The sequence below is a fragment of the Trichoderma evansii genome, assembly GCF_050947405.1.
Source record: "Trichoderma evansii strain SZMC 28006 chromosome Unknown GGI43scaffold_3, whole genome shotgun sequence".
Classification (NCBI taxonomy): Eukaryota; Fungi; Ascomycota; class Sordariomycetes; order Hypocreales; family Hypocreaceae; genus Trichoderma; species Trichoderma evansii.
Window position 1 is genome coordinate 1,552,496 of NW_028145203.1, and position 24,870 is coordinate 1,577,365.

General features: G+C 49.5%; 13 protein-coding genes across 13 annotated transcripts; 8 read left to right on the forward strand and 5 right to left on the reverse strand.

Annotated features, from left to right (window-relative positions):
• Positions 1 to 6: 6 nt before the first annotated feature.
• GGI43DRAFT_396532 (uncharacterized protein) lies at positions 7 to 2,909 on the reverse strand. Its single transcript, XM_083204975.1, has one exon. It carries the CDS (start codon positions 2,787 to 2,789, stop codon positions 216 to 218), a length of 2,574 nt encoding a protein of 857 aa, XP_083064210.1. The 5' UTR covers positions 2,790 to 2,909; the 3' UTR covers positions 7 to 215.
• Positions 2,910 to 2,950: 41 nt separating this feature from the next.
• Positions 2,951 to 3,822, forward strand: GGI43DRAFT_250955 (cwf18 pre-mRNA splicing factor-domain-containing protein). Its single transcript, XM_083200819.1, has one exon. It carries the CDS (start codon positions 3,103 to 3,105, stop codon positions 3,724 to 3,726), a length of 624 nt encoding a protein of 207 aa, XP_083064211.1. The 5' UTR covers positions 2,951 to 3,102; the 3' UTR covers positions 3,727 to 3,822.
• GGI43DRAFT_250958 (zinc knuckle-domain-containing protein) lies at positions 3,795 to 5,058 on the reverse strand. The gene is made up of 3 exons (XM_083200820.1): positions 4,822 to 5,058; positions 4,635 to 4,770; positions 3,795 to 4,557 (listed from the first exon to the last, which is right to left on the reverse strand). The coding sequence occupies exons 1-3, from the start codon at positions 4,898 to 4,900 to the stop codon at positions 3,864 to 3,866; spliced, it is 909 nt and encodes a 302-aa protein (XP_083064212.1). The 5' UTR covers positions 4,901 to 5,058; the 3' UTR covers positions 3,795 to 3,863.
• A 1,180-nt stretch (positions 5,059 to 6,238) lies between these two features.
• GGI43DRAFT_396539 (uncharacterized protein) lies at positions 6,239 to 9,132 on the forward strand. The gene is made up of 5 exons (XM_083204976.1): positions 6,239 to 7,165; positions 7,218 to 7,553; positions 7,607 to 7,686; positions 7,747 to 8,081; positions 8,143 to 9,132. The coding sequence occupies exons 1-5, from the start codon at positions 6,417 to 6,419 to the stop codon at positions 8,863 to 8,865; spliced, it is 2,223 nt and encodes a 740-aa protein (XP_083064213.1). The 5' UTR covers positions 6,239 to 6,416; the 3' UTR covers positions 8,866 to 9,132.
• Positions 9,133 to 10,884, reverse strand: GGI43DRAFT_396541 (eukaryotic translation initiation factor 3 subunit F). Its single transcript, XM_083204977.1, has 2 exons — positions 10,554 to 10,884; positions 9,133 to 10,425 (listed from the first exon to the last, which is right to left on the reverse strand). Exons 1-2 carry the CDS (start codon positions 10,659 to 10,661, stop codon positions 9,466 to 9,468), a joined length of 1,068 nt encoding a protein of 355 aa, XP_083064214.1. The 5' UTR covers positions 10,662 to 10,884; the 3' UTR covers positions 9,133 to 9,465.
• A 7-nt stretch (positions 10,885 to 10,891) lies between these two features.
• Positions 10,892 to 13,658, forward strand: GGI43DRAFT_251005 (rRNA-binding ribosome biosynthesis protein UTP25). Its single transcript, XM_083200821.1, has 3 exons — positions 10,892 to 11,369; positions 11,447 to 12,172; positions 12,224 to 13,658. Exons 1-3 carry the CDS (start codon positions 11,140 to 11,142, stop codon positions 13,524 to 13,526), a joined length of 2,259 nt encoding a protein of 752 aa, XP_083064215.1. The 5' UTR covers positions 10,892 to 11,139; the 3' UTR covers positions 13,527 to 13,658.
• A 131-nt stretch (positions 13,659 to 13,789) lies between these two features.
• On the reverse strand, positions 13,790 to 14,571 carry GGI43DRAFT_380570 (mitochondrial 54S ribosomal protein bL17m; the record flags this gene model as incomplete). The annotated part of the gene is made up of 2 exons (XM_083203000.1): positions 13,790 to 14,251; positions 14,356 to 14,571. The coding sequence occupies 2 exons, from the start codon at positions 14,569 to 14,571 to the stop codon at positions 13,790 to 13,792; spliced, it is 678 nt and encodes a 225-aa protein (XP_083064216.1).
• Positions 14,572 to 14,813: 242 nt separating this feature from the next.
• GGI43DRAFT_396543 (MICOS complex subunit Mic12 family protein) lies at positions 14,814 to 16,551 on the forward strand. Its single transcript, XM_083204978.1, has 2 exons — positions 14,814 to 15,116; positions 15,201 to 16,551. The coding sequence occupies exons 1-2, from the start codon at positions 15,096 to 15,098 to the stop codon at positions 15,990 to 15,992; spliced, it is 813 nt and encodes a 270-aa protein (XP_083064217.1). The 5' UTR covers positions 14,814 to 15,095; the 3' UTR covers positions 15,993 to 16,551.
• Positions 16,552 to 16,591: 40 nt separating this feature from the next.
• GGI43DRAFT_396544 (uncharacterized protein) lies at positions 16,592 to 17,009 on the forward strand. The gene has a single exon (XM_083204979.1). It carries the CDS (start codon positions 16,618 to 16,620, stop codon positions 16,873 to 16,875), a length of 258 nt encoding a protein of 85 aa, XP_083064218.1. The 5' UTR covers positions 16,592 to 16,617; the 3' UTR covers positions 16,876 to 17,009.
• A 605-nt stretch (positions 17,010 to 17,614) lies between these two features.
• On the forward strand, positions 17,615 to 19,206 carry GGI43DRAFT_251126 (porphobilinogen synthase HEM2). The gene is made up of 2 exons (XM_083200822.1): positions 17,615 to 17,951; positions 18,022 to 19,206. The coding sequence occupies exons 1-2, from the start codon at positions 17,706 to 17,708 to the stop codon at positions 18,928 to 18,930; spliced, it is 1,155 nt and encodes a 384-aa protein (XP_083064219.1). The 5' UTR covers positions 17,615 to 17,705; the 3' UTR covers positions 18,931 to 19,206.
• A 147-nt stretch (positions 19,207 to 19,353) lies between these two features.
• Positions 19,354 to 19,873, reverse strand: GGI43DRAFT_380573 (Dabb family protein; the record flags this gene model as incomplete). Its single annotated transcript, XM_083203001.1, has 3 exons — positions 19,354 to 19,509; positions 19,601 to 19,711; positions 19,808 to 19,873. The coding sequence occupies 3 exons, from the start codon at positions 19,871 to 19,873 to the stop codon at positions 19,354 to 19,356; spliced, it is 333 nt and encodes a 110-aa protein (XP_083064220.1).
• Positions 19,874 to 20,873: 1,000 nt separating this feature from the next.
• Positions 20,874 to 22,310, forward strand: GGI43DRAFT_396546 (glutathione S-transferase). The gene is made up of 5 exons (XM_083204980.1): positions 20,874 to 20,896; positions 21,006 to 21,192; positions 21,289 to 21,451; positions 21,528 to 21,761; positions 21,834 to 22,310. The coding sequence occupies exons 2-5, from the start codon at positions 21,142 to 21,144 to the stop codon at positions 22,166 to 22,168; spliced, it is 783 nt and encodes a 260-aa protein (XP_083064221.1). The 5' UTR covers positions 20,874 to 20,896; positions 21,006 to 21,141; the 3' UTR covers positions 22,169 to 22,310.
• Positions 22,311 to 22,875: 565 nt separating this feature from the next.
• On the forward strand, positions 22,876 to 23,660 carry GGI43DRAFT_396549 (uncharacterized protein). The gene is made up of 2 exons (XM_083204981.1): positions 22,876 to 23,043; positions 23,113 to 23,660. Exon 2 carries the CDS (start codon positions 23,133 to 23,135, stop codon positions 23,436 to 23,438), a length of 306 nt encoding a protein of 101 aa, XP_083064222.1. The 5' UTR covers positions 22,876 to 23,043; positions 23,113 to 23,132; the 3' UTR covers positions 23,439 to 23,660.
• Positions 23,661 to 24,870: the final 1,210 nt, after the last annotated feature.

Here is a 24,870-nt window from a genome sequence, read left to right on the forward strand (position 1 = left end):
GCTATGTGTAAGTTGATAAATACTCTATTTTGTTTAATTCTTTGTCTATATTCGATAGATTGGAGCATATATTCGTAGCTGTCATGGTTGCAGCGGTATCCCAATTGCCTTCCGCTCTATGGTATCATGCCCTCCCACCGTATAAATATACAGAAAAACTCCAAAGCACCTCTTGACCTCCATTGATATGCCAAAATGTACAGTTACATGTCGTATTACTCGTACAGATCCTCGCCCGCCATCTTTTGTCTATTCGTGTCAATGATGCCTTCCATCATCTCCAATGCCCGGCCCTGGTTCTTCAGATTCCCAAACGCTTTGAAAGTAAATAAGTCTGGCTTGAAGCCCGCCGCCTCCATGTCCTGCAAGGTGGACACTGTCTTGTTGATATTTTGCATCTTCGCATATCCCTTCGTCAGGGTATTCCATGTTACAAGGTTAAGATCAACGTTTTGCTCTTTCATAACCTGGATGACTTGCTCTGCCAGAATTCGATCACCGCCATTCAGTAGTCCGCGCACCAGGATGCTGAATGTGCACAGACCTGGAGGCGGATGAACGCCAATGGTGCGACTTTGGCCATCATTCGCCTCCGATGCACTTCCCTCTGTAGCCTTTGACACGCTTCTCTGTACGTGATCTTTGAGCATATCTCCAAAAACTTGTAGCGCAGGCCGTGATAAGCCTCGTCTTTCCATCATAGTCATGATTATGGTATCATGAATCAAACTGCCTTGATCTTTGATGAGCTTCGCAGAAAAGTCTTTTTGCTCCTCAAGCCGAGCTTTGAAAAATACATAGAAAGCCATAAGATCGTAAGGGTGCTGCAGAGTCTTGATATATGCCCTGAGCATAATGGCTATTGTCGTTGGGTCAGGTTGTAGTTTCGGCCCAACGTTCGGAGTGGAAAAGAACTTCTCAGTAAGAGGAACTATTGTATGAAGAAACTCCCACCGTCGCGGCCGGTTGCTGTCAAATTTCTCCCCATCATTGCCCGTTGTCTGCGTTAGAATCAGAGGCAAAGAGTCGGGAAGCCACCACTGCAGAGGCTCAAGTTCAAACTTCTTCGCGTACGCTCGTAGCATCGGCCCAAACAATGGATAGATCCAAGGGGCGGAGAATGCCTTCTCGCGAGATTCCATCTCTGCGAAATAGAAAACGGCATGAAGGGCGTTGTTGAGCACATCTACGTAGGGCACGTTGGCTGCTTTAGCAACTTCGAGACCCTTTGTCACATTCTCAATCTTGAGGCTTCCTTTGGCACCTCTGAAGATGGTTGACCAGGCTTTTGTATCCAGCTGAACGCCAGACTCGGAAAACAGCAAAGCAAGTCGTATGGCCTCATCAACTTCTGCCTGCTGACATAGAGAGTCGAGGAAGGCGGTGGCATTGATGACGTTAGGCACAAAGCCTTTACCCATGAAGTATTCCAGGGCATCCTTGGGTGAAAAGGCCGGCTTTTCCTCTGACATGCCGCCATGTGTTATCCGACAATGCAGCAGCGTAGTAATGGTACTCGAAGGGCTGGGTGCATTGAGATCCACTCCGCTCTCGGCAAGTCCCTTTAGAATCTCAAACGCTGTATCTTTATGTGCCATCTCTCCTGCCAACTTTCCGGCAAACTGCAATTGTGTGTTTGGATGTAGCTTGACGTTGGCCCTTTGTAATATACTGTATAGTTCACTAGCTTGGTCACTTGGTAGTTTGCTTGCAAGAAGACCAGCCGTTCGCTGTCCAAGGGGCACATGGCTAGCAGGGGCATCTTCGAGAATTTTCGCCACCATTTCTAGCATTTCTTCTGCCTTGATAGTTCGCTCACGCACATTTCTAATACTGCTAATGCGCAAACGTTGTGCAATGAACAGAAGTACGTCGTTAATGGCATACCCAGGCGGTAAAGGATCCAGAGTAGCTTCAAGCACCATGTGTGCCTTTTCAGGGCAGCGGTCCAACGTTGAAAGCATAACCACAGGCCACTGCTTGCCGCGGCTTTCCATGTCGAGACTCTTCCATGCCTGCTGCATATTACGGGCATCGTTGAGTTCAAAGAGCCACTTTGCGTTGTCTCGCCATGGCCACGGCACTTTTGGCACATCTGGCTTGTCTGGTCTCGAGACTTTCCAAAACTTGGTCTTCCAAAACGTAAAAGCCTTCCGGGCAGACTGAAGCTCAGAAGCAGGATACTGATGCCGAATGTAGCCCCATTGCGAATGCATTCCTCGCAAATTCTGCAGCTCTCTGTATGCTGTTCGTGATTTTTCGTCTACAGGAGAGAGTTGGTCGGCATGTTGCGCATTGGATCTAGAAAAGCGATTTATCCTGTTATTCGTGATCATATAGCGCCTCTTTCCGACAAAATACGGCTTCTCTGGAGTATCATGGGGCTCGGATCTGGGCTTTCGCTTGGGAAGCCTGGATTTGTTCGACGCCGATTGAATTTGCCGAGTATTCTTTCCAACCAGTCGATCACTCCGGTGCTTCGAATGTGACCTGTCCGAAACAGCACGACTCTTCGTTCTATCACTAACTGCTGTAGGATTGGCAGATATGTCGATAGTTTCTTGCGGGTTTAGATAGGAGGTGAGATATTGCGGCCTTTGAGGCGCATTGTCGTTTTCGAATGGTCGAACATCATTGACCGGTACGGTTTGCGCTACAGAGCTAAGTTGTCGTAACGGGAGTCTTGCGGCAAACTGAGAAGTTGGTCGAAGAAGAGTAATAGACGAAGAGGGTATCCTCAAGCACCTGCATTTCAAGAAGCCGGCGCGAACCATGGGTGCCGCTGGCATTTTGAAGAATTAGTGGCCGATACACGGCCAGCAGTCCGCATCGTGCACTGCTGCGAGTTGCGGTTTTGCTGACTTGGCGATCTCAGCAAATTGAGCTGGATTGTGTCGATGAAAGTTGTTCGCGGAGGCTATTGCAAAGAATATTTTAGCACGACCCTGGTTGACTTAGCCGCTAAAATTCGGCATGTGGTCCTGGCAGCACCTTAAGCACCGCCCCACCAAGCTTCAATTCGCTTTTCTATGCCAGTCGCTAGACCCTCGACTCTTTAAATTGATGTCAGCATTCCGCGCGTTATAACAAGAGCGTCACAAAATGAGTTCACACAACAGCCTCAGCGCCGCCGCAGATGAGCGAAAAGCGCGTCTTGCGAAGCTCAAAAACCTCAAAAGAAAACAGCCCACCGACGAGGTCGCCACTCCAGAAGGCGACCGAGATGCTTCGCAGCCAGAAGAGCCTGACGTTACGACAATACATCTCTCTGGCCGAAACTATGATCCAGAGACAAGAGGCCCCAAGCTGGGGTTCGATGCCCCGCCGACTCTCGCCCTAGAGAAAGCTACATTGGAGGAACAGGCCGCAGAGGTAGAAGCCGAAGTCAGGGAACAAGCTGCCAAAGAAGCAGAGGACGACAAGGGCTTGGATCTCTTCAAATTGCAACCCAAGAAACCAAATTGGGACCTGAAACGAAATTTGGACCAAAAGATGGAACTGCTGAACACGCGGACGGATAATGCAATTGCAAAGTTGGTCAGAGAGAGAGTTACGGGCGCTCAGAAGGCTGCCCAAAAGACTGCAGGTGTCGACAATGGAAATCTAGATGGAGACGCTGCTGGTGTCGACGGTATTGCTCTCGTCGAGGGACTCAAAGTTCGCGAGCAAGAAGAGCAGGAGGAAGAACGGAGAGAACGTGAGGAAGAGGAGTCGATGGGCCTATGAGGGATACTAAAAAAAAGGAACTGGAGGTACTGTATGTAATTACTTATGTTTATTCTTGCCATGGCATGGGCCGGAGTTTTTTGTTTTTGGGCATTACGGCTACTATTTACTCCTGGACAACAAATCAAGATACCCTACTATCTTCCTCCCATGTTCATAGACTGGGTTAACGCTAATCGTTTGCTGAAGGGGCTCAGACTTCGCTCTCGCGGCGCGTCTCTGGGAGGCACCCTCCCTTGTCCTTGCTGACGACCACCACGACGTCCGTCACGGGGTTGGTTGTCATCATCTCGCCTTCGATATGGCCGGTCATCTCGCTGTGGTGACCTCGATCGCGAGTTTGAATCGTCCCGCCGTTTGCCATGGCGTCTCCCTGGCCCCTGGTCATATCGTTGCCGAGGGGGCGAGACGTCATCTCTCCGAGCATGAGAGGGCTGCCCGTGTCGATTTCTATCACTTCCCTGGGTATTCTCACGCGAAGGGGACCGGCTATCGCGTGATACTGAACGCCTTTGTCGTCGCGGAGGTGACGGGCTTCGGCTGTAACTGCGATCACTAGCGGAGTCTGCGCTGTAACTGCGATTGCTGGCAGACTTGGGGCTATGATCTCGTCGCTTGGCGGCAGGAGACCTACTTCTGCGTCTGGGTAGCGGAGAGCGAGAGCGAGAATCTCTCGAGGCGTTTGTTGAGATGGTTGAGACTGAGTGAGATGAGACGGATCTTTGGCGCCTAGAACTTGCATCTAGCAGTTCATCCTCGCGATCCTCGAGCTCTCGCTTTCTTTCCCGCTCAGCCTCTAATTTGGCAAGCTCCTCATCTGCAACACCTTTCCTATAGCAATGTTAGCTAGCTGATCATCTAAATAATAAGGAGCATATATATAATTTAGAGGCTGTAAAACTACCCACTTCTTTTCTAGGGGGTTTGGAGTATCACTTGTCAGTTTAGGAACAAGCTTAGGATTGCGAAGCTGCTGTGAACGCGAAGGGCGAGAGACATATGGCCGTTCTTGTGTTGATGACTTGCATTCATATGAATAGTGCCGTGCTGAGCGTGTTAGCTAACGTCATCCCATGAGTGATGCAAGGTACATATCTCGTTTTAAACATTTTTGGCACTGAACATTGGCCGGAGTTGACCTGCTGGGTCCTCCGCGTCCTCTGTACGTGAACATCAAAAAAACCGTATTAATTCCCTGTATGAGAATAGATGGCTGTGATCGGGATGATGCAGATCAGGGCGTCTCAAGTTGAATGAAGAACTCGAATCTTGTCCAGGATTATCCGACTTTACTATGGAAGTATGCCTAGGGAGTTCTACAGTGGACTTTGCCTTGGCCCAGCGCGCACGCGAGTCCTGCTAAGCGCTGAGCGAGCTGGTCCCAGACCGCAAACTAGCCACGTGATCTCTGCTATGTGCCAATACTGTACAGAGTACCAAGTGCGATGGGAATCAATACGCTAATAATATATAAGACGTACTTGATATTTGAGTTTCATTAAGCGCGCTGTGGCTAGATTATACTCGGCGAGGAAAATTATTTTGATTTATACTCGTCAAGGTGGACGTTTGAAATTTCGATATATTATCTACTTATATGAGAAAACAGCCAGCTCAGTTCTAAACCCGTACAGTAAAACACCGTGCAGCCTAGAATTTTTCAACGGCTTGTTCCTTGTCTCGTACTAAGACACTTACCTAAGCAGCACACATTATTGTTCCGTTGCAGGCTGGGTGGAATCTGCCGGCGCTAGGACATTCTGAGCTCTCCTCTGATATTTGTAACTGCAGATTCTCCAGTGTCCTCTCCAGAGCCTTGTCGTCCTCACCCCGATGACATCGGCCTGAACTGCGACTTTGGCGCTCACATCCGCTTGCTGCCCGTCAGAGTCTGTCTTGTAGGCGCTGGGGGAGCCACTAAGCAACCTGTCGCTGTAAGTCCGCCTGCCGCAGCACACCCATAAATTTCACCCCTCTCGGGGATAACTTCGTTTTTTTGGGAACACCCCTCCACAAGAAAGTCCTGCCATCCGCCTGGCTGGCACGGCCATACTCCATTTTGCCCCTCGCGCGCAACAGGCTTGTTGACTGAATACCCTTCCAGGCTGCCAGGTGAATCCGAACCCGCGATTACGCCTCCCCGGGCCCTTGAACCGACCGCTGCGAAAAAAAATCTTGATTCGCCTCGCCCGTTTCGCCAAGACATGACCAGCTAAACGAACGATGGACTTCCTGTTACGACAATGAGCACCTGCACTCTGTTCTCGATCTCCTGGCTCGTTCCCATTGATTCTGCTTCTTGATCTTGTCTTGTCTACTGTCTTTCTCACCCGCTTTCGCTCGATTTTCGGCGCTCTTGGCCGGGTGCCTTTTGGATTGCGGCGCCCACGGTCGATAAAAAACGTTCCTTCTCCGCCTTGTGTTCTGCCTTGTTATATACCACCCATTGGGCCTCGAATAATTCGTTTCGGGCCGTGAGTACCTACCGATATGGCGACAATTCCTTCTGACTTACCTAAACGTTCCTTTGCAAATGTAAGTGTGCCTCAAGCCGGCCATTTTGCGCCGTACATCTTTAGACACTCTGTCATTGGGGAAGCCTGGAGGACTGACCAATAATCTTCTACTTGCAGATAGCTGCGTCTGCAGCACCAGAAAACCCCTCAGATTCGTCTACTGGCCGATCGAAGATGTCGCCAAAGGATCAAGCAGGTGTCAGTACGCTGCCTCCTGCTGGCGAGCCCACCCAGTCCCCGCCGGCTCTCTCGTCGCCCCAGTCGGTGAACCCATTACCAACTGATATTCCTGGGGCCATGGAAAAGGTGGCGGCATCGCTTAATGACCTTAGTCTTGGGTCAAATATTCCCAGCTTGGTTGTTGATGGTAGCAACTCATCTGCTGCCGCTCGATCCCAAGCTGTATTTAGCAGGGCCAGTGGATCCGATGATTCCCAGAAGGCTGATTCTAGCTCAGAATTGGGTACTAAGCCTCCTAGCCTGGATGGGAAAAGCATCACTTCTGGAACCACGTTCGCCCTCGATGAGAAAGAATCTCTCCGTCCGGATGACAGTGCCAGCGTTAAAGCGGCCGCCGAGGATGACGATTCCTTCTCAATCCGGGGATCTCTGATCGCTGGCTCACGTATGAGCTCAGACCTTGCTGCCAGAGCTAGAGGCATACAGCTGGGAGATATGCCAGATCGGCGATTAGCGCAGCCAGTAGCTGGTCATGGACATGGTATCTTGACCCCTCAGAGCACATCGTCAGAACAACCAGCACAGAACGCACTGAGAAGCGTGAGCGGGTCATCGGACGCCTTGAATGTTATTTACAGACAAGCTCCCGATGATAAACTCCTCGAAGCTTTAGCGGCTCCAAGAGACAGGCTTTTCCTCCTGCGATTGGAGAAAGATGTCATCGATTTCGTCCAGGACTCAAAGCAAGTTTCCCTCCCCTTCTAAAGCAAATAACTCAACTAACCGGTACTACAGAGAGCCATACATGGATCTTCCTCCGTCGAATTCGTTTTGTAGGATGTTGACCCATAAACTAGCCGACTACTACCATATGACACATTCTTTTGAGCCACATATCGGCTCTGTTCGTATCTTCAGAACGCCCTTCTGCCGAGTGCCGCCTTCTCTGGCAACAATGATACCCCAAACAACTGTTTCAACTAGTAGCACTCCTCCGCCAGTAGTTTTGCCAAGGAAGATCATGCGTCGAGGTCAAGATGAAGAGGGCGGTAGCGGCAGCGCTGGAGCTTCCAAGACTACTTCGGAGAATGGGAGCGATTCCAAAGATAAGCAGCCGCTCATTAGTCAAAAGTATGTCATTGTTGTCAAATGTTGTATGCTGCAGGCTATTAACTCGTTTATAGGTTGACACGAGAAGAGCGAGAAGAGATGTACAAGCTCGCCAGACAGCGAATTTTCGGAAACTCTGAAGAGACACCATCTGGTGAGTGCAGCTTTGAACGTCTGAATAGATTTGAACCCAACAGCTAACTCTTCTCATCAGAAGCAGATGGTGAATATGGAGTGTCCCGAGCAAGCTCTGTTTCCGCCAACAATAGGTCTACTGCCAGTAAAAAGGCAAAACCTACCAAACAGCGGCGCGATGATACAGATGGCTTTGACTCGAGGCGCCAATACGCGCCTTATTGGGGGCCTCAACAACAGACATGGGTGTCTCAGCCACCTAATCAGTTCATCCCTCCCGCGAATGGACAGTTTAACTCACCTCCCGTTCCATCTTACCCTGCCCAGATGCCTACTGCGTACAGTCAGCAGCCTCCTGGCTACCCTGCGGCGCAAGGAATGGCACCAAATGCGCCTTATCCAACTCCGCCTCAGGTATGTAATGCATTTTGTTCCTTTCATGTAAGACAAATTTATAGTTACTGACTTATTTCAGCCGTATGCGCCGCAGCCTGTGCAGCAACGATACCCTCCAAATGGAAGCCCGATGACAGCATATGGCTCGCCCATCTTACCTGGTGCTCCTCCACCAAACTGGCAACCTGGGTTCAGTCCCGCACCTTATCCACCCCGAGGACCTACTCCGAGTGGCCCTCCTGCGCAGGGTGGAATTCCGTACGCATTTGGGCAACTGCCGGCAAATATAAACCCTCATGATCCCAAGAGCCAGCATCCAATCCCTGGAAGCTACAATAGGAATCACGCTTTCAACCCCAAGACACAATCTTTTGTGCCGGGATCGAACGGGATGCCACCACCTATGCAGCCGCTCCAGCCGCCCTTTACGGCGCCGGGATCTCACCACGGAAGTCCACAAATCGGGACTCCTCATCTGGCCTACGGCGGATACCCGTCAGCGATGCCACCTCATCCATATGCTGGTGGATATAACATGGCTCGACAGGGCTCGAACAATTCCATTGCTGCATATCATACCCCACCCCCTCTTGTCGCTCCGCCTCATGTTCAGCATATGCCGGCAATGCAAAGCCTGCAACATATACCACAACCCCAGCATATACCCCAGAACCAGCAGGTGCATGTTCCGGGTCGAGCAAATATCCCTCAGGGACCGAATCAAATGTTTAGTACTAGTAGTCATTTACCTGCTTACGGTAATCCAGCGACGCTGCCACAGAAGCCAGCTACTGGAATTTAATGAGCATCTTCAGGTGTTCGGGGCTGCCGGAGGCCCCCGGCGCATATGGCATATTTAGAGCAAAAGATACTTTGGCGTTTTAACGGTGGGAAAGGATGATTGGTTTCTACTTTGTCTATTTCTCCTTTTTTTTGACCCCTCTCCTGTCTACTCACTCTTTTCTTTCAATACTTGCAGCGGATGAAGAGCGAGATGGAGGCTATAAAATAAATGCTAGACATTGCATCACATTAAGAACAAATCATGTCTCTATGTAGGACCAGATAGATAATTGCGTGACGAATCAATATTCATATCTAATATCTCAAGTGCCAAAATTATGTCTGGCATACCACAACGCCAAGATGATACTGCGTTCGCGTGTAGGTGTATTGTTGGGACCATGTCGCAATGCACGTCCAAATTCGCTCCCACCCATCCATCCCGAGACGCCTCAGGCATGCTTCCTATTCCCCCCTTCAACATCATTTCCTCTTTTTTATAGGACCTTTTCCTTATAGGGCCCAATTGCCCAGACGCAAAGGGAAAATTATAAATCCAATGACAGTTATACAGCTACTGACAACCGTCCCTCTATCCTTCTTTTCTTCCCTTGTCGCCTTACTCGGTGGGCTCCCGAGGCTCTCGGGGCTCTCGTTGTTGACCGCCGCTTCTGCCGCCACCACGTCCACCACGCTTGTTGCCACGCTGGGCACCCTTCTCGCCGTCATTCTTGCCCTCCTCCTTTTCGTTGCTGACCAGGTTGGCAACTGCCAATCGCTGGGAGAGATCGATCTGAGTTCGGATAGTGTTGGCCAGGTAGCTGACCATGAGGACGTCCTGGATGTGGTTGTTGAAGTCGTGCTCGATCTGAGAAGCATCGACCTTGGGGGCCAGAGACAGGGCACCCATGAGGTACTGGGCAAGGGCGTTGTTGGGCTCCTCGTCCTCATCTAATACACCGTTGGCCCACTCGCTGACACGGTCCAGAAGGCTGATGGTCTGCTCGATAGATCGGCCCAGGCTCTCGATATCTGATACCAGGGGAGCGTTCCGTGATTCGACGTCACGGGCGCTGGCGACAGCTTCGAGGGCGCTCTTGTCGGCGTCTCCATAGAGCATCTTGTGGGGGACCTGGATGAACAGGCAGCTCTCGGCAGCTCGCTCGGCGTTGACGGCGACGGGGGCGCTGATGTAGCATCTCGTCTCGATGTCCTGGCCGGGCTCTGTGGAGATGGTGAGGTGGATGGCGGGGTGGGGGAAGGTGCCGGTGTCTGGGGCGGCGAAGAAGTTCTGGATCAGGGCGCTGAAGCTGTTGAGCTCGTGCGAGGTGGTGTACCAGCCGAGAAGTGACTCGCGGGGGGCAGCCTTGAGGACAAGGGCCAGCATGTTCTTCTGGTACTCGACGTCGACCTCGACCTGGTCCTCCTCCTCGGTATGGGGGATGGCGAAGCAAGATCGGACCTCGACTTCGGTTCCATCTTCGGAACGGGTGCCTACCAGGGCACCAATGACCCGGGTCGACTGGGAGTTTTCACGGATGTCGCGTCGGACGGCATGGTCGAGGATGGAGAGGACAGCCTAGAGGAAGAAGAGTGATATATCAGCCATTGATCTTGTTTAAACCTTCCTTTCCCCTCAATCTCCTTCTCTTTGTATCCTCATCGAGATCTCTTCCGCGGACGTTCTATCGTGGCAGGAATATATACCTGGGGTTGGATCTGGACAGTAAGCGGGGCAATGTTCGTCTGGAGCCCGACGTTGGTGTGAGCCAGCGGGCGGGCGAGGTGCAAAAACCGTTCGGTTGCGGCAGCCATACTGGGCGAAAAGAAAAATGTCTCGACAGCGCAAGAAGATGTCGAAGGACTAGTTTTTCTTTTTCTTCTAAGATGTAAAAGGTCGAAGAGTGGGGGGTGGGAAGGGGGGGGGGAGGAAGGAAAAAAAAGAGTGGCTCCGGCTTGGAAGTTTGGCGTGTGTCCTCGTCTCTTTTTTTTTCACTCCTCGCGATAGTCTCTAAATTTCGCCGATTTTGTGATTTACGGTTTTGGCGGGCGGTGCTGGGGTTGTGCGCACTAAAATTGGCAAAATGCTTGCTTTGCGATAAGGCTGCGTGGCGCAAACTGAATTCACCCCACTATGGTGTGGCTGGTGAGATAGACCCATAATTTCATGCAAGGCTGATAGCTTCAACCCAACTTTTTTTTTCCTACCTTGCCTTGTGGTGTAGTTCGCTTTCTTGAGAGAGCTTTTTGCATTGACTTTACAGTCAGTTTTGTTTCTTTGCGATATATTGCAATGGCAGGTCCTAGAGGAGGCGGAGGCTTTAGAGGCCGCGGCGGCTCAAGAGGCGGCTCACGAGGTGGTTCAAGAGGTGGCTCAAGAGGTGGAAGTTTCAGAGGTGGTCGCGGATCAAGAGGTGGAGCAAGAGGCAGAGGCAGAGGAGGCAGAGGGAAGCAGTTCACTCAATGGGGCCCAGACAGAAAGTTTGATGGTGCTCGTCTGGCTGAAAATGACGAGGAAGATGAGTAAGTCACTAAATTGGATGTACTATTTGAACCATTGGTCTGCCAAGACGTGTAACTGACAAGACTTTTTGCCATAGTGAGAGCGAATCTGGATCCGACGCCTCAGACGTGGAAGACGAAGCGCTTAACGATGTAGCCTCAGATGACGATGAGCAGCAGACTGCCGCACGCCCATACATGGCATTGATGCAGAAATTCCACGATTCGAGTGCATCAAGTGCGCCAAGCGCCAAGCGAAGGAAGATTACACACGCCGAACCCTCGAGCCGGAGCCCAAGCCCTGCGCAAGAGCAGTCAGACGATGAGGAAGAGGAAGAATCTGCTCCTAAGAGAGAGGATATTGACGAAGCTGATGAAGAGGAAGAGGAGGGAGAAGACCAGGCTGGAGACGTTCAAGATGATGCAGACGACTCAGAAGACGAAATTGATGCCACGGATCCGTTTGATGCCCATTTCGCGAATCCAGATCAACAATTAAGTGCGCCAGCTGTAACTGCGGCGAAGAAGGGAGAATGGACTACAAGTCGGGCTATGGTACAGCCTTGGAGAGCAGTTGTTGTCTCCCCCAGCACCAACTGCACTGATCCCATCCCCCAGCCTATATCGGGACTTGGTGGGCTGAAGCTGAAGCAGAAACTGCGAGAAACAGCAAAGGAGAAGATTGGCAATCTTGATGCAGCACAAAAGGCATTTGCACCTTTATTATTTGGTTACAAAGACATTTTGTTTTGTGACCGGTCTGTGGAGAACTCTCACAAGATGCGACAGACAGTCTGCCTCCATGCGCTGAACCACATCTTCAAGTAAGATTAGACCCGGTGAATTGAGAGACTCTAATGCTAATTCTATTGCAGGACTCGAGACAGGGTAATTAAGAACAACTATAAGCTTTCAAAGGCTGGCGATGATTCGGAACTTGAGCTTCGAGACCAAGGCTTCACAAGGCCCAAGGTCCTGTTTCTTTTACCAACTCGAAACTCATGCGCCCAGATTATGAAGGTGATTCAAGACTTGATTGAACCAGACCAACAAGAGAACTTTAAGCGTTTCAACGAATCCTACACTGAGAGCGATGAAAGCTTTGGTGCTGATCGGCCTGCCGATTTCAAGGATCTGTTTGGTGGTAATGACGACGACATGTTCCGTATTGGTATCAAGTTTACTCGCAAGACGATCAAGTACTTTGCGCAGTTTTATAGCTCTGATATTCTTTTCGCCAGTCCTCTCGGTCTTCGTATGGCTATGGGATCTGAGGAAGACAAGAAGAAACCTGATTTCGACTTTCTCAGCTCCATTGAGATGGTCGTCATGGACCAAGCAGATGCTCTATTGATGCAGAACTGGGAGCATGTTGAGCACATCTTCGAGCATCTCAACCTCCAGCCCAAGGATGCCCATGACTGCGACTTTAGCCGTGTCCGCAACTGGTACCTGGAAGATGAGGCAAAATACTACCGACAGACAGTTATGCTATCTGCCTTCAATACCCCCGAGCTGGCAGAGCTTCAGAGAGTATACTGCCACAACTGGGCTGGAAGAGTTCGACTGCAGTCAGAGTATCCTGGCGTTCTTGGACAACTTGGCGTCAAGATCAAGCAGACTTTTACTCGATTTCAGTCAAATACCGTGGAGAAGGACCCTGAAGCCAGATTTGAATACTTCACTTCCACTATTATTCCCTCTCTGGTAAAGCGGTCCAAAGATACCAGCGGAACTCTCATATTCATACCTTCCTATCTTGACTTTGTTCGCGTGAGGAACTATTTCGCCACTGCCGATGAAGTGTTCAGCCTCACCTTTGGCGTGATATCCGAGTACACTGAAATTAGAGAAGCTTCTCGAGCTCGGTCTCACTTCTTAACCGGCCGACATAAGGTCTTGCTTTACACCGAGAGAGCTCACCACTTCCGACGATATCAGTTCAGCGGGGTGCAGAGAGTCGTCTTCTACGGGCTGCCAGACAATCCCATCTTCTACAAGGAGATTGCGGGCGGATACCTGGCCAAGAGCGAGAAGGATATGAAGATTGACCCTGGGCAGGGGACTGTGCGGGCGATATTTTCAAAGTACGATGTGATGAAGCTGGAGAGGGTGGCTGGGTCGAAGAGAGTGGGAAAGATGATTCAGGATCGTGGTGATACCTTTGATTTCGTATAGAATGCGTTCTTCGAGCGTAAAATCGTAGAAGTGGCTGGCGTAATATCACATAACTCGGCGTATTGAAATTTACTATATACATGTTCAATCTTAGGCAGTCAATCCGTTATTGGTAGACATAAATTGTACATTTATATATATGCTGTATTGTACATGGTGCATCTATCGCTCAAGGGAAGACAGCACCGTAAATTCTAGACTTTTTAACTTTTTTTCTTCCTCCATGGTCTTTGTCCATCATTTTCATTCATCATACAATCATTTCACCTCTTGACTTCCTCATCCGTCTTGGCAGACTTTGCGCTCTCAGGAACAATATCTCCCGCCATGGCTTCCGCAGCAGCACCCTCCTTCTCAGCAAGCTTGGCAGATTCCGCACTCTCACTCTGGGCTTCCAGCGCACCCTCGCCCTCGGTGCTCAAGATCATGAACTTCTGAACCATCTCCTCCAGCTCCTTCTCGTCCCGGAACTTGGTCACCTTCTTGACGTTCTGAAGAGTAACAGATGTTGAGGGCCGTCCCAGCATGCGGTCCCGCGCGAGGGTCTTGGCCGTCATCATGAACCGGGAGTCCTTCTTGCCGTCGACGAATTCGAGGATTGCGCTCTCGCCCTGGTCGTATGTGTTCTTGGACTCTGTGCGGACGACTCGAGTGTAGCCACCCTCGCGTGATAGGTATCGATTTCGTAGTTCGCCAAAGAGCTTGGGTAGAAACTTGTCGGGTGTCTATTCAATCCCATCTGTTAGCTAAATTGCCCCAAACATTCGTCGTAAAATAATGCAGGCCTAGAAACGACTGCAAAGAGCGCAAAAGAGGATTTTCGACTGACATAAAGGATACCCTGCGCTGATCTCCTGCACGGCTCATTGTTCCTCTTGGCCAGCGTTATTAGCTTATCTGCCAGGCGCTGCGTCTCCTTGGCCTTTGCATATGTGGTCTGGATGTGTTCATATTGGACGAGCTGTGTGACGAGACCGCGCAGCAGAGCTTGTCTGGCGGACGATTTGCGGCTCAGATGCCGGTATTTGACGAGACCACCCGCCATGGCAAAGGTAGGATTTCTGATGTAGCAATTGAGAGCTGCGACGTCAAAAAAGCGTTATTTTTCGTAGCTGTTATTATTCCTTGGCTGTTCGTCTCGGTCTGTTGTTGCTGGATTGGTTTGGCAAGGCTTTGGAATGTCTCTCTGCAAGATTGAAGCCTTTCGTGGTGGGCTGCGATCTGGTTGGCTGTAATTTTTTTGCGGTAGTGTAAATTTTTGGTGGCGGCGAATCTCGGGCCATTTTTGGACTTCCTGCGCTGCCAGCGGCCGGAGCTACGTCAATTCTCCCCCCAGAGCTTCTCCAGCATTGTCACTCATTTCAATCAAAAAAAATCCAGCAATTTGGTCCTGGGCAGAGCTATTTAGCTTTTGCTTCTGCTGGGAACTGTGCGGAGGCTCAATTGCAGTATGCGAAGCTGCGCATAGGGACCTGTTTACGGAAAGCTAATACCCTTGGCTCGAAAATCACCTCCGGGAAATAATATCTCTCTTTCTACATCAAAGCGTCTAACGCCAACTTCGCCAACATGGGCTTCGCAACCGGCTTTGTAAGTTGCTTCTGTTGTTTTTCTACTCTCTGGGCATTATTTCACTCTCAATTATAGGAAGCAAGGCTGACAGATTCCATCTAGACCGGTGGCGTGACGCTCACCCTTTCTCTCGCATACCTCTCAGTCCTCGCGCACCAGCGCAATCGCGAAGCTCAGAGCAAATCCATTCGCACCCAGACGCTCATGATCCAGCATCTCATCGATCCGATCCCGCAACCGCTTCCCCCCACCAGATCCGAAGTCGCCGCTGCGCAACGAGAAGCCGCCGTCGAGGTCGCCAAGAACCGATGGAACTCGGAGGTTGAGAATGCCGTGCGCTGGGTGCAGCACACGGACTGGGATGAGGTGCGAGAGGGCATGGAGAGCAGAATTGCATATCTATACGCCAAGGCTACGGGCCAATCTGTGGAGGAGGTGCTCAAGGCAAGGCGCGCTCTCGAGCCCGTCAAGAGGACACAGACCAAGGCCGGTGGTGAGATTGCGGCTGCTACAAGAGGGGTTTTCAGTCAAGCCAAGGAAACAGCAGAGGTCGTTGAGATGAATGCCGAAAACCGGGCTCTGGATGCAAGGCTGAGGAGTAAGAAGTTCATTGAGGAGACTGCGGCTGAGGCCAAGGAGATTGTTAGCACAACCCTGGAGAAGGGCCGGGAAAAGGCAAAGGAAGTTGTAGACAAGGCCAAGACGGCTGTTGGCCTGGCTGAGGCACAGGTGGAGGAGATGGCAGGCGACAAGTCACGGTTGAGCCCTGTGCAACAGGCTCTGAAACAGCGATACGAGAAGCCTTCAAAAGAGACACGGACAACGGCAGAGATTCTCAAGGAAAGATACATTCCTATGGACCAACGAGACAACACCATCCTGCGAGGATTATAAGAGGATCTAAGGGAGATCCAAGGGAGAATTGAGAGCGAAGAAACCAATAAAAAAGGTGAACCTGAACATAGCCCTCCAACGGACGCTTGATCAGGCTGAGAGCATCCATGCATCTTCATGTATGGCGCGCAGATAGACGTTATAATGTATTACTACATCCTCTACTGTTATGAGCATCTGAAACAAAAAAAAGTATTACCGTTTTGTTCTTCGTAGCGACATTTGCTGTAAGTGGGTATCAGATAGGCGCATCTATGCGAAAACGAATACCTTGGTACCAATACGCTCGTGGCCCTTGCAATTGCATCGTCGGATAGCGTATACAGCGTATATGTACGAATAATACGCTCGTGCCATTGATTGGGGCTCGCAGCGAATTACTCATCCCCTCGTGCCAGAGCACATGGCATGATTTTCCCCAGCAAAACGGACTACCCACAAAAAAAGAGAGACAGAGACTGAGCCTAGGCTGCTAAATGTGGAGCGAGGAATTACCTAGGTTGCCGGTGGTGGAAAAGACAGCGCCAGGGCGTATTGAGGCTGCGGGCGGCAGATGGACAGTAGGGAGTTGCCGAGTAATTATTACGGTTACATCACTTGGCCAGCATGCAGTATTATATGAGACATGCATGTAGTATTACATGGTAGGCACAGAGTAGTGCTCTTCTATTTCCTTCTCTTTTGCCCTATTCGGGACTGGCCACCCGCGGGAGTGACGACAAAGAATCGATCCGGCGGGCCGCTGATACGCCGTATCATGTACATGCTGCAGCAATACCCTGCGCACAAGCTGAGTTGCTGGGTTTCCTCGGCGGATGGCGACAGCAGCATGCCGAGCGAATCCCGGCAGCTGAGCCCGGCTTGGCTACGAGTCTTCCCGTAGGTTGGTGGGGGAATTGACTGCACCGGCAACCGGAGGGAGGGCCTGCAGTTGGCTTGGATTTTCCAGAGACCGGCGTGCCGGTAAGAGTTTCAGTGTGTCAGTGTGGTGGGCTATTCGGAGCGCTAGAGCTTGGGGGAGGGATGGCAGCGGGTGTTTTGCGTGCGTTTGGGATTCCTCCAGCTTTGCGTATCAGAGATAATTCAGGTGCTGCAGGATTTGCCATACCAGAATCCTGGAGTGAAAATACAGGTACCTATCCAGCGATGGATGACAACTGCGAGCAAGAACCGCCAGCGGCAGATCCTTCTGTGAGATTGAATCGATTCCTGCGGGACGACCCCCCCAAATGCAGCGGTAAGCCCCTAAGCAGGTACTAACAAGTAGCGCTAAACGGCCTCGGCGCAGGTAATTGTAAAACGCTTCTCGCTGATTGGCGCGCCCTCCGAGGCTGTTCCAGAAGTTTTTGGTTCTCTCCTCCGCGGAGCAAGCCGCTGCACACGACAAAAATCTGACTACATCCCCCAAAACTTTCTCGTCTTGCGTTTTTTCGCCTCGCATCTTAGTTTTTCTTTTTATTTCTCTTCCTCCAACAAACTTGACTTGTGTTTTTGTGCTGGAGTTCTTCCTCCATTTATATACATCTGGCATTGTTGATATTGCCTCAAAAAGTCCTTTTATCCCTTCATTGGGGTTTTGCACAAACGAATCTTTCTTCTTGCCGTTAACGCAATTCGACTTTCGAATTCCTCGGGTCCCACCATCACGACCCGCCACTTTTCCCCTCAAATAGACTTCCGGTTGTTCAATTGACGCCAATTATATCGCCCATCATGTCCTTCTCCAGCCTCGTTCAAGAACTCAGTCTTCGAGACCCCAACGGCGCCCGCCGTCCCGGTCCTGCTCCTTCAGTCTCGACTTTCGACGACCGCGCATCGCATGTCTCTCGCACCATGTCCGGATACGCCAGCACGGCCGCTACCAGCGTGAGCATTTCTGGTGACATTGGCAGCCAGCTGCACGGAGGATATTTCCACCCTCTGGCTCGCTCATGGCAGGCCGAACGCCAGCTGACAAAGGTAAGCTCACACCATGAATGCCGGCCATGCTTATAACCGCCTGCCTTTTACTGACTGGGTGACATTACAGTCTATGCTCATTTACCCCATCTTCATCACTGATGGCGAGGACGACATGATCCATGTGCCCTCTCTTCCTGGCCAGTACCAGGTCAGCATCGACAGGCTGACGGGCTTCCTCGAGCCTCTTGTCCACAAGGGACTGCGATCTGTCATGCTCTTTGGTGTGCCCCAAAAGCCTGGCTCCAAGGACATTCTGGGCAGCTCGGCTGATGATCCCGAGGGCCCTGTTATCAAGGCTATCCAGCTCATCCTTCGCCGTTTCCCTCAAATCTTCATCTGTGCCGATGTCTGCCTCTGCGAGTACACTTCGCACGGCCACTGCGGTATCCTGCGGGACGACAGCAGCCTGAACAACCAGATGTCCGTTGATCGCATTTCTGATGTTGCCCTTGCCTATGCCAAGGCCGGAGCACACTGCGTGGCGCCTTCTGACATGAACGATGGTCGTATCCGTGCTATCAAGCTCAAGTTGATCGAGGAGGGAATTGCTCACAAGACCCTGCTCATGTCATACTCTGCCAAGTTCTCTGGCTGTCTGTACGGACCCTTCCGAGACGCAGCCGGCTCTGCCCCGTCCTTTGGTGACCGCAGATGCTACCAGCTTCCCCCCGGAGGCCGTGGCCTTGCTCGCCGAGCCATCGTCCGCGACATCAACGAGGGTGCCGACATTATCATGGTGAAGCCCGCTGGTCAATACCTCGACGTAATTAGCGATGCCAAGGACCTCGGCAAGGACCTGCCCGTCGCTGCCTACCAAGTCAGTGGCGAGTACTCCATGATCCACGCCGCTGCCAAGGCCGGTGTCTTTGACCTCAAGGCCATGGCTTTTGAGTCAACAGAGAGCATCCTCCGAGCTGGCGCGACCATCGTCATCAGCTACTTCACCCCCAACTTCCTCGACTGGCTAGAGAACTAAAATAATCGAAGCGAAAAAAGGACAGTTCATATACGGTTTAATGTGGAAAAAGACAAAATAAATACCAGGGTAGGAAGAGCAGGCGGGCGTTTTCTTGTGTTGACATTTTAAAAAAACGGGATTTGTAACAATTTATATGCATTTTGCTTTCTTCTGTTTGCATCTTTTTAGAGCGAGGGCATGGCTTATGTCAAGGACAAATAAACTCACCTATACATGTAATTCTACGGCTTTTCTATAATTCTCCTTGCATCTGACAACTGTGAATTTGATTGTATATGTCTATTGGAAGACCCCCGACGCTTTATTTGAACGCTACGAGTGTACGTTGCCTAGTCAGTTGCTGTATTGATTGAGAATATTGATTCCTTTTGCATAACTTTACTTCTTTGTTTTATTCATCCTATGGCAAGTCTTCATAAACTAGAATACACCAGGTGTGTAATCCACGATGCAAAGCTGCTGGATATAAGGAAGCGCGCCATCTACCAAGCTTCGGTGAGCAGCGTCCTGCTTAACATAGTAGTCTCTGTCTTCAGCAGAGTTGAACTCGACAACAAAGCCATAAGTATAGCCGTTCTTTAGATGCAATTGAGTTGTTAGCTTTTGTCCATCATGTTTCCCTGCTATTCTGTTACGGGGCTTCCTTGGATGGGTTTTGGGGACGCACAGTGAAGCCTTCGGGAGAGCTATTGATTCCACCCGTAATAGACTTGATGTAGGGAGTTTTGGTGTCTGCAGTGAGGCAGTTGTCCTTGAGGGCCAAAAGGTCAGAGCAGACCTACGAGAATTTCTCAATTAGCATTTGTCTTGTTACAGTTATCGAGAATATTTCTTGTTGAGCTACCAATAGTGGAGTGTGTTTCTATGTACCAACCTTTTTGACGGCCTCGGCTTCGGCTTCGGGCTTGAAAGCGACGAGAATGAGGTGAGTGATGCTCATGTTGATTAATGCTGATCCGGAATACTGGATAGTAAATAACAATGATAGATGTAAGCTTTTTAACCATCGTGTACTGTTACCTAAATATATATCTTTTAACAAGCAAAGCGGAGAGCTTGTTCGGCACTCGACTCATGCCACACGCTAAATAAGGTGAGTAGCGGTGATGCGGATCTCGAAACTCATCCCCTAATTACCATTGAAAAGTCTCCACTTGCTCCTCGGTTTATTTACCCAGTGTATTTCTTCTCTACATATGATCCTTGGGATAAGGGGCGGAAAAGAGGGTTGCCGAGGCTTGCAGGTTGAGTGGCTGTTGCTGATATGAATCCTTTCAAGTTTTGGAGAGTGCCGGGGTGTATATGCGCTCATCAGGCTCTATATGTGGCAGCTCCCGTACGATAGTACAAGATAAAAATTATTGAGAATTTGACTTGTGGTTCCTATGTAGATTGACATGTGCTTTAATGTAGCTCAACATAACAACTAAGTTTTTATACGTCGGGGAGAAATGGTAGAAGAGTTCAATTCAAACATCTCTTATAACAACATCCAACTGCCGGACAAAACAAAAACTTCTAGCTAGCCCAAGTTCATACAAACAATTCTTCTATTGTTATTTGCTGGCACTGAATTAGACATATTTTTGTGAGGCAGAAGAAACTAAATATCCGCTTTTGGGGCTTAGATGATAATTTAGCTACCTCTAATAGATCCTATCCTTCACTCGCTCCTGGAACGGTATCAGCCTCTTTCTTACTGAGCTTGCTAGATGCACGTATATAAGATTTGAAAACACTATTCGTAATTGCATGTCATCTGATGAAGATACCTATATTCCGGAAACTTGCAATATCCCCATCCGTCTAATTGGCTGACTACTTAATATAGCGCAAAACTCCTAGTGCCAATCGTGGCAGCCTGGATCGTGCATACGGCCTACCATTGAGCGGAGCATCGCCAAAAGAGGCAACAATTCATATACGGGTACCTATTGCGTAGCAAAGTACTTCGTACCTATATGTACGGTAAGACCCAAGAATCCAGTCGTGCGGACGGCACTTATACCAACGCGGGGGAGGGTCCTTGAAGGATTCGCCGAATGAGTCAAGGATTGCTAATCGTAAACTAGACGCTTTGCACGCAACGACTTTCATGAAAAACAGTGCTTCTCTCTATTCTTCTTTCCTCTTTCTCGCTCTCGCCATGATTAAAATATTACGCTTATAAATATTTTTTGCGTCTTTAAAAATAGATTCTAGTAAAATATGGAAGTCGAATATACCGCAGACACTCCCATACAGCTGAAAGAGTCCGAGGTGAGCTTCTACGAAGGTGTCTTGTGCGATTTACCCTCTTGAAGCTACAATCATCTTGTTTAAATGCTAAAAATGACATTTTTGCCCCTCACCTAGCACGCTCTTCAACTTTTAACAGAGAATACTCCAAATGGCAAAAAAGTGCAGATCCTCTTGGAAGAGCTCCATGACATATACGACACTTCATGGTCTACGCACCTAATCGATCTCGACACAGATGAACAGAAGAAAAGTTGGTTTCTTCGCTTAAACCCAAATGGTAGCATCTCACACCCTTTCTAAATTCCTGATGCATATTTGCATAAAATCACATGAGTTCTAACTCTATTTGATAGGCAGGATTCCAGTCCTTCTGGACAGCTCCCAGACGGCATCAGCCATCTCCATCATGGAGAGTCAAGCAATCCTCACTTATCTGCAGGAAAACTACGACCAGAACAATGTGTTTGGATTTGCCTCTGCTTCCGAGAGAAGCCAAGTAATGCAGTGGCTGTTCTTCTGGCACTCGTCTGCTCCGGTGCAAGGACACGGCAGACATTTTATAAAAGGAGTCAAAGAGCCCATACCATGTAAACATTCTTACCTTTATAATATAACGTATTGGTAGCTACGAAGCAATTTTACTGAATGATGACTTGCAGATGCAGCACAGTACTTCGAAAAGGTGATTCTCCGCATATATTCGGTGCTCGAAGCTCATCTTAGCGGAGAGCATCGGGGAAGTTCCGCCACGCCCCGCGAATATCTAGCTGGTGACGGCGTTGGAAAGTATACGATAGCTGACATGGGGACTTGGCCCCATGTTCGAGGTTACCGATCCTTGGGCTTCACGGAGGATGATATGCGGCCAAATTTTCCTCATCTTCTGCGATGGATTGAGAGGATAGAGGCTAGACCAGCAGTGCAGAGAGGCATTGACGCTGGGAAATATGATAGCGAGGAGAATCCAGGACTTTTGATACGGGCTGAGCGGTAATGGATGGTTTGAAAAGATGAGAGATGCTCAGCATTGTTTACAAGGCGGATCGCTTACGATCTATATATAGGTCGCATCTAGTAACAAAGAAGATAAGAGATTTGCATGATATCGTAATTTAACCAATGGGTATTATTATTCGAGTCGAAGGACTTTTGCGAGGCAATCTCGAATCAGCAACAGCAGCCAAGCAGGTGGCAAACAATCGGGGGATTTGCCATGCCAGCACCGCATTATAATTCGTCTCGTAGCCCTGGTTGAATCCCAAGTAAGCCGCAATGCCTGCAGAATACTCGCTTGCGATAGTAAATTTTGGGCTATTTTCGACACCACAACTTTTTCGCTCCTAAAAGTGTCTATTGAGGCTACGATCTGCGAGACTATTGCATACCATGGCACCATACGCTATGCAGCTCCAACGCGACTATTCTCGAAATAAAAATTGTGATACGTAATGTGAGAGTCGCGATATCCTATTTTGGTGTTTTGCCTCTCTATTTATTGTCTTTTTTTTTAATTTATATTGTACAATCCTTTGTACTTTGTGTAGTTACAGGTTTTACATCATCCCATCCTGCGGGAGGTGGCGCTACTAATCCTCCGGGATCGTAGGATCCGGATCTGCTACGCGATCTACAACGCATGGTGTTTTTATGAAATAGGCTGGACGAGTGTAGTAGCGCAGTCACTCAATCGGGAAATCGTGAATTGAGTTGAAATAAAAGTGTGAGTTTAATCATAACTGAAATTTCAAGTATAAAATGCTGTGAGAGGTCTATGAAATCGACCTTTTTCTTCTCATCATCAGTCAAACACTCTTATCAGCTCCATCTCATCTATAGATTCATTCACTCGGTGATACAACCACCTACCAAGTAAGAGGCTCTCTATTCATCTTTTGAAACTTCTTTTAAACAAGTCCCATCGCTAACTTGTGCAAATAGCAAATCATCAAAAGTTCATCATGATGCTCACCAACTTCAACGTCTTGGGAGTCGTTGCCTGCGCTGCTGCCTATCTGGCCATGCCAGTTGCTGCTCGCACTTGGGCTGGTAGTGTCGACATGGAGGCAGCCTGCAGCGAGCAGTACGGCGGTGGATGGACAGCCAAGCTGAATGGAAGCGGTGCCAATGATTGGAACTGCGTTGATGCCAGCGGCAACACCAAGTCCATCAACGTGGACGCATACTGCTCCCAGACCTATGGCAATGCTGCCTACGCGGACCCTCAGGGAGGCGGCGCTTACGACTGGGGATGCTACTGGCGATAGATGCCTGTGAAGCCGTTGTAATGGCTTTACCTGACTAGGACTGGCTGTGAATTCGGACGAATGCTTGGAGGGGGACTTGAATAGTTGGAGAGTGTGTGAGATTGTGATGGCTTGTACTACCTATTTTCCCTAACAATTATAAGAGCTCTTAGTACCACTCGTTAAATTAACATGTATTTTTCCTCCGGGTATATTCCGAAATTGTACTCCGTTCGTCTTCTATATTCTTAGCGTATTGATTCCCATCGCACTTCGTTCTCTGTACCGTATTAGCACATAGCGGAGATCACATGGCTAGTTTAGACAGCTCTAAGCTGATATAAGCCTTGCTATTTATGTACTAGATGTCAGCTATGCGGGATAGCCGTAGCCCTAGACCCGTGGCCCTGGACTCGAGTATCGCTACTCCGTAGACATTTTGATGTATCCGGCATCTACATGAAGTCGTTGATTGACTTCTTGGCTTTTATAAAAGATGATTACATCTCCACGCTTACTTGTAAATATGTTTATAATACATTAGTTTCGGCAAGCTGAAGTTTATTAATCGTTCTGTCTTTTGGTGTATTTTTCCTAGCACGAAATATCCCTTTGCTGCTTATTTGTATAGGTGACCAGTAGTTACCAATTAGTATTAGGTGATTAGCTGGGATGGGTGAATGTCGATATTCTCCTTCTGTTCACGACCTAGTGCTCCCAACTCCTTAAGTTAGCAATAGTTCCTTCTTTAGACTCGGCTCGACGAATACTATACAGCTCAACTTATCACGTCGCAGCAACAGGCTGAGAAAGATGATGATCCAGCATAAGATGTATAAGAATTACCAAATACAGGGACAGAGATTTGCATAAATAGTACACAAGGGTCACATGGAATAAATGTTAAGCCGACGAGATACAGTGAGACGATACTGTACGGAGAAAGCCGCAATCAGCGAGCGTTTAAGTCAGACGACGGACCGTTGGTTCGTCGACTGATAAGGAGTTGGCACGCGATCGGCCGTGGGTCCAGGGGTTTTTCCAGGGCCAACAGCTTCTAGCCTGCTGGCACCGCGGCTATGGGAGTAAGATTTGGGATTGGATTTTGATTAGTGCTGGGTGGGAGGGTGTGGCCATGGAGAGCCAAGAAGAGACCCTCGCTAGCGCCTGTTGGTAAGCCAATCATCATGGGAGACGGCAGCTATATTCGGATTTGGCCAGGTTGATCAAACAAGCTTTTTAGCGCAGCGGGCGTGGATAGAGTATCAGGAAGAATGTTTTACAGTTTGGGTAGATGACGGCAAAGTCGTTGCAGATGCCCACTGTAGAAACAGAACATTAATAGTTTTGCTGCTTCTCGGTGATTTCGGAGACTCTCCGCATTGGCTGGCAAGCGGTCTCGCGAAAAGAAAATAGGGAAAATAGGGGAGCCAATGGCAGCGTCTCTGCCGGC